This window comes from Trypanosoma conorhini, assembly GCF_003719485.1.
Source record: "Trypanosoma conorhini strain 025E chromosome Unknown Tco_14.4_contig_00419, whole genome shotgun sequence".
Classification (NCBI taxonomy): domain Eukaryota; phylum Euglenozoa; class Kinetoplastea; order Trypanosomatida; family Trypanosomatidae; genus Trypanosoma; species Trypanosoma conorhini.
In genome coordinates this window covers 2,124-16,902 of record NW_021704507.1, presented here as the reverse complement: position 1 = coordinate 16,902, position 14,779 = coordinate 2,124, and the positions used below count along the sequence as shown (strand labels likewise).

Here is a 14,779-nt window from a genome sequence, read left to right as displayed (position 1 = left end):
CCAGTTCCCGCGAGAAAGAAGCAGACGAAGGTGAAAAGAAAAGAAACGAAAAAGAAATTAGAGAGATAATTAGAGCGGGAAAACGGCAAGTAGTAAAAACAACGGCAACAACAGCAACAAGGAAAAAGAAAGCAAATAAAACACTGCTTAATTGGAAATGATGTGAAGCGGTCTGCGCCATCGAGGCCGGCAGTGGGCAGGAAGAGGTGATGTCGGCGGTTTTTTTTTGTTTTGGTGCCGGGATACTTATGTAAGCCACTGACGAGGCTTTTTAGAAGAGAGAGAGAGTGTGTGCGTGTGTGTGAGGATGTAGAGGACTGCGTTGAACAGTTGCTTAGCTCTTGTCATGGGGACTTCTTCGAGGTCTTATGTATTGGTATTATTCTCCTTAATTTTGTCGCTGCGTTTGTCTTTCTCTTTCTCTCTCTCTATCTCTGTGTGTGTGCGTGTGTGTATGTGGCCGTTTGCGCACGTGCATTGAGGCTTCTGTTGACCACGGCCCGCTTCCTGCCCCCAATCACAGACATGCTATTCTTCCGTGTCGACTCAAATGCTTTCATCCACATGGGCAAAGTTTCCTTTTCTCTCCCTTCTTTTCCTTTTTTGTCTTCACACACACACACACACACGTGCGCATGCCCACTGTGAGGGGAGAGTGCACTCCAATACGAGAGTCTGCACTGCTTCAGAATTAATTGCTCAAGAAAGAAGGAAAATAAAAACCGGAGAAGATGAAGACAATGCGTGCTGTGACATTGAAGGCCTTTGGTGGTGTCGACATGCTGCAGCTGTCAGAGATCCCTGCGGTCTCCGTGTCGCGTCCAAGGGATGTGCTTATCAGGGTGATGGCGGCTGGAGTTAACCGGGCCGATACAGCGCAGCGCCAGGGACAATACCCACCTCCAGCGGGCAGCAGCGAGATATTGGGTCTGGAGGTTGCCGGTCTGGTGGAGAATGTCGGCGCGGAGGTCAAGCGGTTCAAAGAGGGTGATCGCGTCATGGCGCTACTCACCGGGGGAGGCTACGCGGATTTGGCGGTTGCCCACGAGGGCAGCGTCATGAAAGTTCCGGATGGATACTCTTTCGCTGAGGCTGCATCGATTCCAGAGGCGTTCATCACCGCCTGGCAGGCACTGAAGTTACACGGCAACCTGCAGGAGGGGCAGAACGTGTTGGTGCACGCTGCGTCCGGCGGAGTTGGTACGGCGCTCATGCAGTTGACGGAGAAGTACTTCCGCGCCACCGCCATCGCCACCAGCTCGGCCTCCAAGGTTAATTTCTGCAAGAAGTTTGCAAAGTTCGCGGTTGACAGAACACCCGATGAGTCGGGAAAATGTTTTGCACCCAAAGTTCGACATGCGCTGGGGAATAAGGCCGTCAACTTAATCGTTGACCCCGTCGTGGGCGGCACGTACATCGAGGAAGACGGCGAGGTTCTGGCGAAAGACGGAAAGGTTGTCCTGCTGGCTTACATGGGCGGTCGACATATCTCATTTGACATCCTGCCGTTCTTTGCGAAACGCGCCACCCTTATTTGTTCGAAGCTGCGGGACCAGACAGATGCGTACAAGGAAGCCCTTGTGAAAAGCTTTGAGGCGGAGGCGCTCCCGTACCTGGCAAGGCGGGATATTGTCCCCTTGTTGCAGGCCACATACCCCATCAAGGATGTGTCCACGGCGCACACGTTGATTGATAACAATAGTTCCCAAGGCAAGCTTGTTCTGACACTGGGGGATTAGGATTCGTAGGTGGGCTTAGGCATTGATTCTGCTAGCATTAAAAAAAATATATTCGTATTTTTCCTTTCCACTCGCAGTCTAACCGGGCTCTTTTACTGCCAGCGCTCTCGTTGTCATTTACAGTTTAGAAGTAAAAAAAAAATACTTTTTTCTTTTTTTGAAATGCCTTTCTTTTCATGTTTGGCGGGCGGGTTTTGTGCGGGAGTGCGGCGCCATCCGACGCCCAGAGCGGGATGAGGACGGCGGGCACAGACGCGTACGTGTGCACTTGTGCCTGCTGGTGTGTACGCCCCTGCCCGCCTGCTCCTTTGCCGCCACCCGCCTCCCTCCCTCCTTCCTGCTTGCGTGGTTTTAGTTGACAGTATCGTGGGGAGGCGAAGTCACAGGCTTCGCTCACGCGCGCGCGCAGGTTCTGTGATGCTCGCTCCCACGCGCCGCCTTTGTCGTGGCGCCACACAACGTGAACTGCGATTGCATTTGCGGCGCCTCAGAGCGGTCAGTAAGACGGCGCAGCGGGAGCTCCACAGGCGTCGTCGTCGGCTTCGCGATGCCAAGCAGGAATGCTCAGGCTTCTCCACGGCGCCGTCGTCCTCGGCGTGCGCCGGCGTGCGTGCGGAGTGGCTTCCGAAAAACGATGCCTTAGAAAGCGCGATTGCGTTGGCGATAAGTGAGAACCGAGATGCAAGGACGGAGTTGGAGTTCACGCGGCATTTTATGACGGGCTCATATCTTTCCTTGGCGTCTCCTGTGGGAAGCTGGGACCCCTACGACACTAAGCCGCAGGTGTTTGCCCTGGACAAGTACATCGCCCTCCCCGTCTTCACCTCCCTGGCGTATTTGCGTCTCTTCTGCCGACGGTTTCGGTTCACTGTGCGGGACCCCAGCGGGGTTCTCTGGGCGGATGGCGCGGCGGAGGCGGAGGCGGCTGACGCGGCGGGCGACACTGTGCCGTTGCCGGACGTCTCCAAGAGCGAGTGGTGGGAGCGACACGTGCAGCGGCGTCTCCGTGCCACGGCGCTCGAGCCGCCGCAGCCGCCCGTCGCTGAACAAGAGGTACACACGGTGGAATCTGCTGAGGCTGCGGCGGACGCTTCTTGGTTGCAGGCGGATGATCTATTCGGCTGCATGGACGCCGCCCCCGCGGAGGGCACGGTCGCCGCCCCGCAGGGGGCAGAAATGCCCAAACGAGAACTACGCACGTCTCGCGTGGGGCGACGCCGTGGGAGGAAGTCTGGCGGTCGTGGACCCCCCGGCAGCAGGCGCGTCCGGGAGGGAGGCGGAAGAGAGGCACCGGGAGCCGGAGACGCGGCGTCGGGGCAGGACGCGCTGAAGGCGGCATTTTGGGCTAAAGTGCGCTCGACAGCCCCGTTCCGCATCAAGCAGGTGACGCCGCTGCCTGTGTTTGGCCCGCTTTTGCGGCCCTTCTTTGTTGGCTACTTTGCCGACGTCGACACGCTGCTCCACAACGCCTCCATCGTCCCAGCGAGTGTCGACATCGTGCTCAACCCCGCCTCTCCCATCGAGTTTGTCCTCGCCCGCGAGGCGACGGATCGGGTGCTTCACGGGGATCAGCTGCTGCGCTTGGCCTACCGACGGGTGGAGAAGGAGCTCCGCGGGGAGTTTCATCGCTACTTCGGTCGCCTCGCCCCGGAGGTGGCGTGGGCGCGAAGCGCCTGTGTTCCCGCCCCCGTGCCCGGAAAACCCGACGAGGTCAAGTACGAGTTAGTTATTTTGCTGCAGAGCGATGACCTCCCGCAGACGTACGCGGCGCTGCGGGCGGCAAAGCGCCACTGCCTCCTCATGGGGCATTCAGAACTGGACGTGCTTCCGTGGGATGCCGCCGCGCCGCACGTGCGGGAGGCGTCTTCGTTGTTTTACGAACGAGGCGTGGCAACCGATGACGCTTGCGGTGCACAGGGCGCTCTTGGCGTTTTTGAGCAAAAGGGGCCTATACAGACGATCAGCGTGGCGCAGCCGGCGGAGAGCTTTTATCATGATCCCACCGCCGCCTACACGGAGAGCCACGCCGTGTTCACCGAGGAGCTGAAGTTGAGGCGGCGTGTGCAGTAGAGCGCCACCCGAGCATCCCCGCGTCCCTTCCACACGGACACGCCGCACTCTTCCTGTCACAGGAAGGGCCGTGGCGTTACTTGGCCCTTGGCGTTTGTGCGCCTATATTACCTGCATTGCATTTTTGCCTTGCACGGCATCCACTTCCTCTTCTTTTCGCTTTTGCGTTTGACTCTTCGCTCGGAAGGGATTTAGGTGCCTGATCGCGGCGTCGGGAGGAGGCGTGATGGCCACTGAAGGTGAACCGCAGTCGAGTTCCCCGCGTCTGGGGCAGGCGGAGATGGAAGGACTTGTGCAGCGGTTGTACTACCAGCAGATGGAGCTGGCGGCGCGGCGGGAGGAGGAGCGCCGCCGCGAACTCTCCAGGATGCGTGCCCCGCCGCGCCGCATCAACAAGGGCGAGGAGGGGGATCTAGTTCGCCGCATCTACGACCAGCAGCTGGAGCGATTCCGGCAGAGCAGGGAGGAGCGGGAGCGGAGGACGTACGAGGAGATGCACCGCAGCGACAAGAAGGTGCCGGAGTCAGAGATACAAGAGCAGGTGGACCGCATCTACGGACAGGAGATCGCCAAGAGCAAGGCCCGCCGCGAGGAGCTGCAGAAGCGGTACCTGCCAGAGATGGAGCCGAAGAAGATCAGCAAGGCCAAGCTCAAGGAGAGCGTGGAGCGCCTCTCGCATGTGGACTACGCCAAGAGAGACGAGGAGCTGTTCAAGAAGTACGTGTACCCATACGACCCGCCAACCGTAAAAATCTCCCACGAGGAAGTGGAGACGATGGCCAACCGCCTCTCAACGAGGGGCGCCGCGTAGCGGGGAGGCGGCGTGACACCCACCCACTCACACACGCACACACACGTGGGAGGGGGAAAAGGGAGTAGAAACTAGAGCAGGTGCGACGTGCACGCGGGGGGCACAGGCAACAGCAAATAACCCAACAGGCGGCCGCAGGAAGGGCAAGTGTTATAGCGCACGGATGTTGATAGGTGTTCAATGTAGATATTTCTGCCCACCCTCTCGTCCAATGCTGAGGGAGGGAAGAGGGAGGCGTGTGTGCGTGCGCGGCGTGCGGCGGTAAACGCGCACTGCGAATTTTGAAAAGAGAAGAAAAAAGGAAGAGAAATAGTCGAAGATGACGGGGGTAGGGTGGGATGCAGAGGCACTCATGCGTCTGTGGGCCATTGGGAGTGTTTCTCGCAGGTGGAGAGCAGAGGGAAAGGAAGGAGGCGCCCTGCTGCGGCGGCGCCGTACTTTCCGCCTTTGGCTTCTGTGGCGGAGGGAAAAAAAAGAGGGATATTTCTTTGGTGCCAGACTGTTTTTGCTAACGGGGGCCCCGAGCTTCCACGGGATTCTCGTCTCATTTTCTTTTGTTTTTACTCTCGCGTTTCCGGTAGCTGCTGGCCTCCAGTCCCCCTTCCTTCTCTCCTTCCTTCCTTTTTTTTTCTTCCAAATGCCTTTTTTCGTGACTCATGTTTTTTTTTTTTCTGTTTCGCTTTTCGCGTGCGTGTGTGCCCCGTGTGCTTTTCTGTGGTGTTTGCAGCTTTCTCCCCATCTGTTCTGCCGGGCTCGTCTTCAAGCGCAGGAGGCGTTAGCAGCTTGCACGCACCGGCAGCCGCGGCCAGCGATAGAGAGGGAGGGAGAGGAGGAGAGAAGGGCATACGCGTCGGCGGAGGGCGAGGGAAAAGGGCACAGGGCTCGTGCGCAGAGAAACGAAAAAAAAAAAAGAGGAAAATAAAGAAAAAGAGAGAGATGGACCCGGCGCTGGCAGTCAGTTTTCCTACCCCGCCGTCCACGCGGCGCCCCAGCGGGCTTGCCGCGGCCGACGAGGAGATGGAGGCGGAGGTGGCCGGGGTGGACCCGGATCGAGTGTCTTTCATGAACACCGCGCTCTGCGCCGTCCCGGGCGACACCCTCCGCGCCTTTTTTGCCCCAGTCATGACGGTCAAGTCTTCCCTGCTCAGCCGGCAGCGCCTCACGCAGCGGCACCTCGCGTCCGACCCGGCGAAGGTGAGCAAGATGTTTCAAGAGGCCATACGGGTTCTCGCAAAGGCGCTCGTAGATGCCTCGCTTGACCTCTTTGAAACCGCAATGCCGCTCGACGAGAATGAGCTCGCGGCCGTGTTGAGAGGAAAACTGACGCCGGTTTGCTACGAACCAGGGGCGGTGCTTGTGTACCCCGGTGAGTGCCCAGAGGGGTTGTTTGTGCACGTGGTGCTGAGTGGCAGTGTTCAGGTGGTGAACTATCAGATGCAAAGCCGCAAAGGTCCCATTGGTGATAGCAGCAAAAGACAATACTTTTCTGGCAATGATTTGCTGCGACTAAACGGAGTCTTGGGCTTTCAGCCAGAGCTCTTTCGGCTTCTCGCTGTTCCTCTGGAGCCCCACAGCGATGCGACCAGTGATGTAGCCTCCACCTCTAATATGTCTACATCTATTCAACGCTCGCTTCGGCGTGCGTCGCGAATCGTCGGGCAACCAACACTTTTGGCCACCCGCACGGAACTCTTTAGAGCTCCCTATGTATGCTGTGCCACTGAGGCGTTGGGGTTAGAGCCTTTTCGGCTTGCCACGGTTACCGCCGAGGCGCCGCCGCCGACAGGCAAGGGCGATTTAGTCTATGACCCAAGAGTGACTGGGACAATGCGTGTGCGCGCCACCGATCTCCATAATGCGCTTATGGAGCTTGCATTGCGTCATAGCGAGACGCGCAAGCTATCTTCTTCGCTAGTTGTCTCAGGTCGTTATTTGCCCACGCCGTTGCAGTACATTGAGGCCGCACGGGTGCGGGCCATCACGCGTCATTATCCAATGAATGAGATTCTTATGCGTCAGAGCTGGTTGCTGCAGGACACTCCAGCCCATACGATACGCGCCCTTGTCACTCAACTGGCACCGCGGTGCTACGCTCCAGGAGAGGTTATTCTCTGTCCTCACAGCGTTTCGCGCCAGCTTTGCTTCCTGCGGCGCGGCACTTTGACGATTGAGGAGCCCCCGTCGACGGCCCCTCTTGGCGCGGGCACGTGCAGCTGTGTGGGTGCTGCTCGCGCAAAAAGGAATATCTTGCAAGAGGTGCCGGTGGGGGCCTCCTTTGGTGAGTTGTCTGTGCTGTTTGGGGAACCAAGACATTTTGTCCTTCGGGCACAGACGATCTGCGACATTTGGTGCCTTTCCTGCCAAAGTTTTGCGGCAACCGTGCGACGCGACGACGCGCTGCGGCGAAATTTGCTTTCCAAGGCCGCCGCCCTGCGGATGCGGTGGCTGGGAGAGCAGCGGTACACCGCAGCGCTGGCGCAGGTGTTGCGTGACAGCTGCGAGCTCTTCCGCGAGGCGCCGGACAGTTTTATCCGCCTCGTGCAGGAGCGCATGGAGCCTGTCGTCTACCCACCCGCGACGCTGCTGACCTCCATCTCTACCCGCTGCGAGGAGATGCTCCTTATCCTTCACGGCAAGGTGACGTCGATCGTCGACGGCGTCGCCGAGTACGGCGCCGGCAGCGTGCTCGGCGAGCCCACCATCATCGGACACCGCTGGCCGCTGGGCCTCGTGTCAAAGTCCATGGTGGAGGGCTGGAAGCTGAGTCGGCTGAACCTTCGCGACGCGCTGCTCCGCATTGAAGTCCTCCGTCGCCACTCCGGCGAGGTCGGCTCCCACGCACCGCAGCTGATGCAGAGCGTCTTCGCGCCCCCGGTGCCCCCGTGCGACGTGGATGCCGTGGGACGCTCGCGGATGCCTTTGGTGGGCCCGCCACCGCGTGGTCGGACGTACATGGAGTTCGCCAAGTGGCTCGCGGAGGCGCAGCTGAAGGCCATATGCTTCCGCTTCCGGGACTACATCAAGTGGGACGATATTTCCTACACGCCTCCAGGGGAGGCGCCGTCGCGGCCGTCCACGGTGCCGCCGGCATCTGCGGGTGACACCGCCGTGTCTGACGCCGGCACCCTCAGTTTTGACTCCATGGCGGGAAGCGGCGTGCAGGCGGTGCGTCGTGTGAAGAAAAGCGTGTCCACGCGGCCAAAGAAGGGGCGCAAGTTTGTCGCCGGGAGCAACTTCCCCTTCCACGTGAATCTCGCCATTGTGCACCAGCCATTCACACAGTCCTTTCTCCGCAAGCCGCCCTCCGTGTTCAAGGAGGATGAGGAGGAGGAGGAGGAGCCTCTCCTGGCGAGGCAGCGAGCCGTCGCTGCCAAACCAAACGCGCGCGTGCGGGTCAGTGCGATGCCGCAGTTAGAGCAGCTAAAAACACTTTTTGAAGGCCGGGACAAGTTGCGCAAGACGGAGACCAAGCAGCAGGAGCTTGCGGAGATGCACCAGGAGCGGCTCGATCTTGTCAATGTGACCCGTTTTGGCAACCCGCCGCCTATCCACATCTTTTTGCAGGGCAGCCGACCGCGGGTTCAGATCACGGTGGAGGAGGCCATCAGCGTGGGGTACGTGCTGCAGTTTCCGGACACGAAGAGCATCCAGTTCTGTGTCTCCAGCATCGACTCCGACGTGACAATTGGGTTGCCGCAGCACCGACAGAGGCGGCGCGAGATGGCGCTCACCCCCAACGTCCGCCACTACCGCCGCTGCTTCCTCTTCGCCGCCTCCCAGTTGGATGAGAAGAGCAAAGAGGAGGCGTTGGTGAAGGCGGCCGCGGTGCGTGACGCGGAGGACAACGAGAAGGCCCACCACCTCACCACGCTTCTCCTGAGCGAGATGCCAGAGGAGGAGCCGCAGCCCAGAGCCCTGCCCACTGCAGGGGTTCGGGAGGGCAGTGGCGCCCCTTTGGACTGGCAGCGGAGCTCCCCCTTCCGCTCCTTATCCTGCGGCACAGTGACCCCGAGCAAGCAGACACCCCCTGGCAGGCAGCCTTTTTCCCCTTCCAGAGAGCAGGAGGAGTCTGTGTTCCTCCGACAACTTCGCGCCAACCCGGAGAAGGCGATGAACTCCCTTCGCTCGAAGCTGAATTTGCCGCTAGAAAATGCGGAGCGTGAGACACCCGAAAACGAAGCCTTTCATTCTTCCGCTGATACCCTGCCAAACCCGAGCTCTGCAACGCAGGGAAATGACTTGATGGATCGCCTACGCCGCGCCTCCGATGTGCATGAGTTGAAGCCACTGGAAGGCTCACTCAGTGGAGCCCCACCGCGGCTGCCGAGCAGTCTGCCTGAAGAGAAAGAAGCAGGCAAGGTGGGAGAAGAACGCACGGGGTCAGCTGGCCTCCTTCATGGGCGGCGAGGGCGCACCGCTCTTTGTTGACGGCTACGGTCAGCTTGGCAGCTCAGCGATCCACCCGGCCGTGTCGGCACAGGTGCCTCAGAAACCACCGATGGGGCTTCCACCGACCGCGATGGACCGCTGGAGCACTCCAACTGCGCCGAACGAAGCCAAGTACGACGGTGCCTCGCCGCGGTTCGCCCGTAATTTTGTCATGCCAAGCGTGCGGGAGGCCACCGTCACAATGCGTCGCATGCAGCGCGACGTTGAGGGCCTTAACGCCGTGGCGGATGAGCAGAGGCGTGAGCGGCTGCAACGATCTCGTCGCAACGCGGATCGCAAGGCTGCCGGCACGAGGGATGCTACAGTTTTGGCTGAGTACCACCGCATGGTGGAGGACTGGACCACCGCCTACAAGGAGGGCGTCCGTGACCCGCTGTACACCAGCCGAATTCCGCCCCCGTTGCTCGCCGAGGCCGGCACGGACTACCTTGCTGAGGAGTATCAACTGGTCCGCCGCCAGCAGCCGTCAGAGTCCAACGGCGCGCATAACGTTGAGGAGTGGCGCGGCGACGTTGAGGTAAAAGACCGACGCCTTGGAAAGGGCAAGGACGAGGCACAGAAAAAGGGCGGCAGGTATGTGATGGCGTTGGTCGGGCCGAGGAAGCTGGGGCTGCCCTCCAAACCACTAGAGAACCCTCTCTCGCACATGACGCAGGAGGAGTACCAGCGGTGGTTCGCAGAGCGAGACGCCGTGTTTGGGGCCTCGCGGTGTCCGTCGTGAACGGCTTAGAGCAAATCAATTCTTTCGATGTTTATTTTGTTTCAAGAGACGCGCTTCGGTGAGGGGGTTGTCCGAGGAGAGAACAGACGACGCCCCAATTTGTGCAAGCGGCAACGAGGGCAACAGCGACATTATATGTAACCACGTCCAGGAAGGACCCGCCAAGGGCTTCCTGCCACACACCGACGTGTGCTCTTCTGTGTATCTTTTTTTTCTTTTTGTTTTTCTTGGGGTTTTCACCTTGCGGCTTCATCTTTGCGCCACTACGCCACCAGTATGCTTGTTATTTCTCATTATTTTGTGCATGTGTGTGCATTCGCACGGCACTTCCCCGATGAAGAGCGCCCCCTCCCCCGACTGCTTTCCAGAGCCACAAGCGTGTCTTTCTTTCCCCCCCCTCTCTCTCTTTTTTTTTCGTTGTTGCTGGATGTCTCTTCCGAATCAACACCTGGGGACGCCGTAACGGCCATTCACGAGTAGCAGCGGGGGTAGGGCACGCCGGACTCGGGGAAGGGGAGTGGGTGGGTGTGGGGGTTCGATGACTGACTACTTCGAATGGCTGGAGGCGACCGTTGGGACGGGGGCGCTGGACGGGGCGACGGACCCGGACACGCTGCAGCAGGCCACGTCGCATCAGCAGAGGCGCGACGCCGTGCTGTGCCTCGTCGACTGCCAGCTCAGCATGTTTCATGGGGAGAGCTGCACCGGTGGCCCAGGCGACGCCAATCCGGCGGCTGCCAACTCTGCGCGCGGCGGTGCTTGCGCTCGCGCAGTGCCGCTTCCTGCCGTCGCCCCGGGATGCCTTGCACGGGGGGCCGCAACAACAGACGACTCGCTTCGGCTAGACGTGGACGGCAATGGGGGCGAAGCGAGCGTGCGGCGGGGGGCGCACGTGGCGGCAGGAAGTGCAAAAGACACGGACTCTGAACTGGCAGGAAACCGCGCCAACACCCCTTTCCGGGACGCGGTCCGCTGTGTTCTTGGGCTCTATCAGGACAAAGTGATGATGAGCGACAAGGACCTGGTCGCTCTGGCCCTTTACAACACCAATGTGCGGCGTAACATCTATGACCTGCCCGGCCTCTATATTTTTCACCCCTTTGCTCTCCTCAGCGTTGAGGCTGTGCAGGAGTTGGAAGGGTTGGCTGCCGCGGGCGACGTGTCCTCAAAGGCGTATGCGGAGTTCAAGAAAAATGTTGGGCACGCGCAGGGAAAGGAGGAGATCCAGCTGAGTGAGGTGTTATGGGCCGCTCAGCACATGTTCCTCAGTCTCCACTCCAACGTGATTAAGTACCGTCGGGTTTTTATCTTTACTAATGATGATGCGCCTCACAAGGGTGACGCGCCTGAACTGGAGCGATGCTTGGCGCGGGTGCGGGAGTTGTGTGAAGCCGAGGTGACAGTTGAAGTATTTGCCATAGGCGAAAACCCCGGCACCGGCGCAGCGGCATTGGACATGGGACGCGAAGACGCAACGTTTCGCGCGTCGCACAGGACAACGTGTGTGGCTGACGCCCCGCCACACGATGACATGGATCGCGCTGAAGCCATCGGGCGGCCCACAGGCGGCGTGTGTGCAGGGCGAAAGTTCAACCGCGAGATATTTTGGGATCAGCTGCACCGCGGGGCGCTGCAGGGCGCTGAGGGGACGACGGGGCACGACCACGTCGGCGCCGTGCACATGACGGGCGGCGTAGAGGTGTTTGACCACTTGCTCCACGCCGTGCGGCGTCGGACGCACCCGCAGCGGCCTTTCCAAAACTACACGCTCACCATTGGCGTGGGCGTGGACGGGTCCCCGGTGCCCACGATGGCGGTGAGCGCGTACCACCCGACCCTGCCGGTGCCCCCGCAGCGTGTGGAATGGCTGGACCGCCGCACAAACGCCATCGTGCCGCGACGGACACAACTCGTCGTGCGGAGGCCGCCTACCGCCTCCGACCCCCGTCGCTCGAGCAGGGCGGTGGCGGCGGATGCAGCTGGGCGTGAACACCCGAGGCCAACTGAGCAGGAACAGGAACAGGAAAAGGACGAGGGGGAGGAGGAGGACACGGAGACGATTGTGACGCCAGACCGCCTGCTGTACTCAACCGTCGTGGGCGGGCGGCGTCTCTTCTTCTCTCCGCAGGAACGACAACACATCTTTCACACTGCGACGGCGGGGGCCGCTGTTGGCTTTTCTATTCTGTGCTTTAAGCACGCGGGAGACGTTTTGCTGCACAGGCATGCCATCGCCAAGTCGACATTCCTTCGTCCTAATCCCCACGACGGTGGCGAAGCCTCGCTTCGCCTCTTCGTTCATCTGACACGCACGCTTCTGCGACAGAAGAAAGTGGCGGTCGCGCAGTATGTGGCCCGGCAGGGAGCGGCGCCGCGACTAGTTGCATTGGCGCCATCCCCTCCAGCCGTGTCAGTGCCAGAGCGCAGCCTCCCTGCGAAAGGACTCGGCTTGTATGTTGTGCCGCTGCCGTACGCCGAGGACCTCCGTGCGGTGCCCTCTTTGCCGTGTTTTGGCCCCGCAACGGTTCCCTCGCATGAGGACTTAGACGTGGCGGCGCGTGTTGTCGCGTCGCTTTCCGTGGCGTACGACATCAGCGCGGTGCCAAACCCGTCTTTACAGCTGCGTCACCAAACTCTTCAGGAGATGGCGCTGCGTCCCGTGGCGGTCTCCGGGGCGCTGCAGCCGGGCGTCGTGGCGGACATGTCGCTGCCTGACCGCGTGGGGATGGCGCAGCACGCCCCGCTGTTCCACGAGTTTGCCGCGAAGCTGCTGGGACCATCGTACGGCGCGGATCGTCTCTGCCCGCAACCCAAACGCGGCGGGATAGCTGCCGCAAAGACGCCCCATGCAGAAAAGGTGAACCGTCGCGAGCGCGACGATGGCGTTGGCGACGCTGTGGTTCATCTAGTGGAGGCGGCATTTGAGCAAAACGCCCTGCCAACCCTCACGGTGGCGCAGTTGAGGGCCTATTTGAGTGCCGTGGGGGAAAGTGCGGCCGGGGCGCGACGAAAGGAGGACGTGATTGGGATGGTGACACGTGCGCTGCTGCGGCGACGGGAGGGGGGAACGGCGCAGTTGCGGAGTGTCGTTTCTTCTTTGCGCAGAGGGCACGCGTGCTCCTTCGTAGGCGGCAGTCGGCAGTAAAACAGGGGCGGGTGCGGTGTGGGATGCGAGTGGCGGTGGTGGTGTTTCGTCCTTGCATGTGCCCGTGGGATTTCTCTCCGTGTCCCTGGTCCCTCAATTTTTTTTTTCGTTTTGTTTTTTGTCCCGTGTTTTTTCTTCTTTGGAAAAAACATCCAAAACCAACAAAAAAGAAAACAAACGGAGAATATAATAATAGAAATTGCGAGGTAATGTCTGCGGCGGCAAGTAAAAAAACGAGCAGAGAGGAGCTGACAGAAGCGCCGCTGGACGGACAAAAGGCGCCTCCCGCTTCCCTGCCGCCGCGGCCGCGCCACACCTTTAGCCTGCGGACGGTCGAGAAGCTGTACCAGCGGCACTTGGAGAGCACTGGGACGCACGTGCGCCCGGAGCAAATCCCCACTTTTGTCGAGGACGTGCGCCGCGGGCTTGCGCGCGTGGCGGAGGTCCTGGAGTACCGCCTCCAGTGTCCCGCGGCATCCTGCAACGGGGGAAAGGACCGCCTCCCGCTGTCGAGGTTTGAGCGCGTCCGCATGAGGCAAATATTGGCGGACGTCGTGCTTGACATCGCCATCATCTCCATCGTGGGCAGCGGCGAGACACATGACTCGGCGGCGGGCGCGGGCATGACAGTGTCGCTCGCAACGTCGCACGGGGGTGTAGCGACTCCGCTCTCCTTCAACACGGAGGAGTTTTTTGAGGACCGCAAAATCCAGGAGCAGGAGTCGGGCCTGCACGCCGCCCATTTTGAAGGGACGCTGGAGCTGCCGGAAATGCCTCCGCTGTTAATTGCCGGCGTCAGTGGCGCTGCCTCCGGCAGGGAGCTGCCGCCACACGGACTGGCGCTGCAACCCTGCGCGTCCGCAAAAAATAGCTGCAGCGGCGCAAGGCAAGTGTCCCCGGTGGCTGAGCGGCTGCACTACTCGCCACAGTGGCTGCAGCAAAGCAACGCCTTCACACACGTTGAGAGTCACGGAAACAGCAGCAACAGCAAGCCCACACAGGCCACTTTTTCGTCCCAGGGGGCGCCATCTTGTCCATGCCCCCTCTCGCACGCCGAATCCCCCCTCTCTCCCATTTCACTAAAGTTCAAGCCAGTGTTGTCGATGCACTCCGCAGATGATGCCCTCTACACATTTCCACAGCCCCGCCCACGGCCTCGAAAGCAGTACGACATTGACTTGATGAAGGTCAAAGAATTCACCCGCTGCCTCGGTAGAGTGCAGGAGCTGAACCTCACGGATAGCGAGTTTGAGATGCTGGGCTTACGATACGCCATTCCTGGTATACGGGAGTTGGACCCCAGCGAGGCGCAATTTCTGGCGTGCGTGGGTGCCCGCTGCCATCCCACTGGAGTCTCTCCACCTCGCTCTGGCGACGACGTCTTCGTCGTCAGGCGCACCCTCTCAGTGAAAAGCACCGGGGGCACTACAGAAACGGGCCTTCATAGCACAGCCTCTTCGAGCAGTGGAGGCTCCTCCCGTCTGGCCTGCGCCTCCTCATCGTCCAGAGCCGCTGACGCACAGCTCCCTCTCCAGGAGAAGGTTGCGGCGCCACTCGGGTCTCGGTTCCACGGGACTGCAAAGAAACATGTTACAGGAAGTGGTGCGGCAAAGTGCGGCACGGCAGATGCCTCGCCGCATTCCTTGGGCACGGGACAGTGCCTGCCGCTCTTCCCTGGTGGGAAGGAGGTCATTCTAGAAAAGAAGGACCTGCACCTCTTCCTCGCCTTGGTGGACGCCCGTTTAAAGTCCGTCGACCAAGAGGTCGACGGGCGGTTAAGCGTTTTTCTGACTGATGTGGCATATAGCAGCGGTGACGAAGACACAACCTTCACTGCCTGACGC

General features: G+C 60.4%; 7 protein-coding genes across 7 annotated transcripts, besides 7 other annotated features; all 7 read left to right on the top strand.

Moving 5' to 3' along the window:
• Positions 1-405: 405 nt before the first annotated feature.
• Positions 406-436: a microsatellite.
• Positions 436-459: a microsatellite.
• A 115-nt stretch (positions 460-574) lies between these two features.
• Positions 575-602: a sequence feature (A-rich).
• An 8-nt stretch (positions 603-610) lies between these two features.
• Positions 611-629: a microsatellite.
• Positions 630-740: 111 nt separating this feature from the next.
• On the top strand, positions 741-1,739 carry Tco025E_06316 (oxidoreductase; the record flags this gene model as incomplete). The annotated part of the gene is made up of 1 exon (XM_029373196.1): positions 741-1,739. The coding sequence occupies one exon, from the start codon at positions 741-743 to the stop codon at positions 1,737-1,739; it is 999 nt and encodes a 332-aa protein (XP_029226703.1).
• Positions 1,740-2,156: 417 nt separating this feature from the next.
• Tco025E_06315 (uncharacterized protein) lies at positions 2,157-3,809 on the top strand (the record flags this gene model as incomplete). The annotated part of the gene is made up of 1 exon (XM_029373195.1): positions 2,157-3,809. The coding sequence occupies one exon, from the start codon at positions 2,157-2,159 to the stop codon at positions 3,807-3,809; it is 1,653 nt and encodes a 550-aa protein (XP_029226702.1).
• A 226-nt stretch (positions 3,810-4,035) lies between these two features.
• Tco025E_06314 (uncharacterized protein) lies at positions 4,036-4,620 on the top strand (the record flags this gene model as incomplete). Its single annotated transcript, XM_029373194.1, has 1 exon — positions 4,036-4,620. One exon carries the CDS (start codon positions 4,036-4,038, stop codon positions 4,618-4,620), a length of 585 nt encoding a protein of 194 aa, XP_029226701.1.
• Positions 4,621-4,635: 15 nt separating this feature from the next.
• Positions 4,636-4,665: a microsatellite.
• Positions 4,666-5,219: 554 nt separating this feature from the next.
• Positions 5,220-5,243: a microsatellite.
• Positions 5,244-5,519: 276 nt separating this feature from the next.
• Positions 5,520-5,549: a microsatellite.
• Positions 5,550-5,556: 7 nt separating this feature from the next.
• On the top strand, positions 5,557-9,048 carry Tco025E_06313 (uncharacterized protein; the record flags this gene model as incomplete). Its single annotated transcript, XM_029373193.1, has 1 exon — positions 5,557-9,048. The coding sequence occupies one exon, from the start codon at positions 5,557-5,559 to the stop codon at positions 9,046-9,048; it is 3,492 nt and encodes a 1,163-aa protein (XP_029226700.1).
• A 70-nt stretch (positions 9,049-9,118) lies between these two features.
• Positions 9,119-9,790, top strand: Tco025E_06312 (uncharacterized protein; the record flags this gene model as incomplete). Its single annotated transcript, XM_029373192.1, has 1 exon — positions 9,119-9,790. The coding sequence occupies one exon, from the start codon at positions 9,119-9,121 to the stop codon at positions 9,788-9,790; it is 672 nt and encodes a 223-aa protein (XP_029226699.1).
• Positions 9,791-10,328: 538 nt separating this feature from the next.
• Tco025E_06311 (putative KU70 protein) lies at positions 10,329-12,935 on the top strand (the record flags this gene model as incomplete). Its single annotated transcript, XM_029373191.1, has 1 exon — positions 10,329-12,935. One exon carries the CDS (start codon positions 10,329-10,331, stop codon positions 12,933-12,935), a length of 2,607 nt encoding a protein of 868 aa, XP_029226698.1.
• Positions 12,936-13,144: 209 nt separating this feature from the next.
• Tco025E_06310 (uncharacterized protein) lies at positions 13,145-14,776 on the top strand (the record flags this gene model as incomplete). Its single annotated transcript, XM_029373190.1, has 1 exon — positions 13,145-14,776. One exon carries the CDS (start codon positions 13,145-13,147, stop codon positions 14,774-14,776), a length of 1,632 nt encoding a protein of 543 aa, XP_029226697.1.
• Positions 14,777-14,779: the final 3 nt, after the last annotated feature.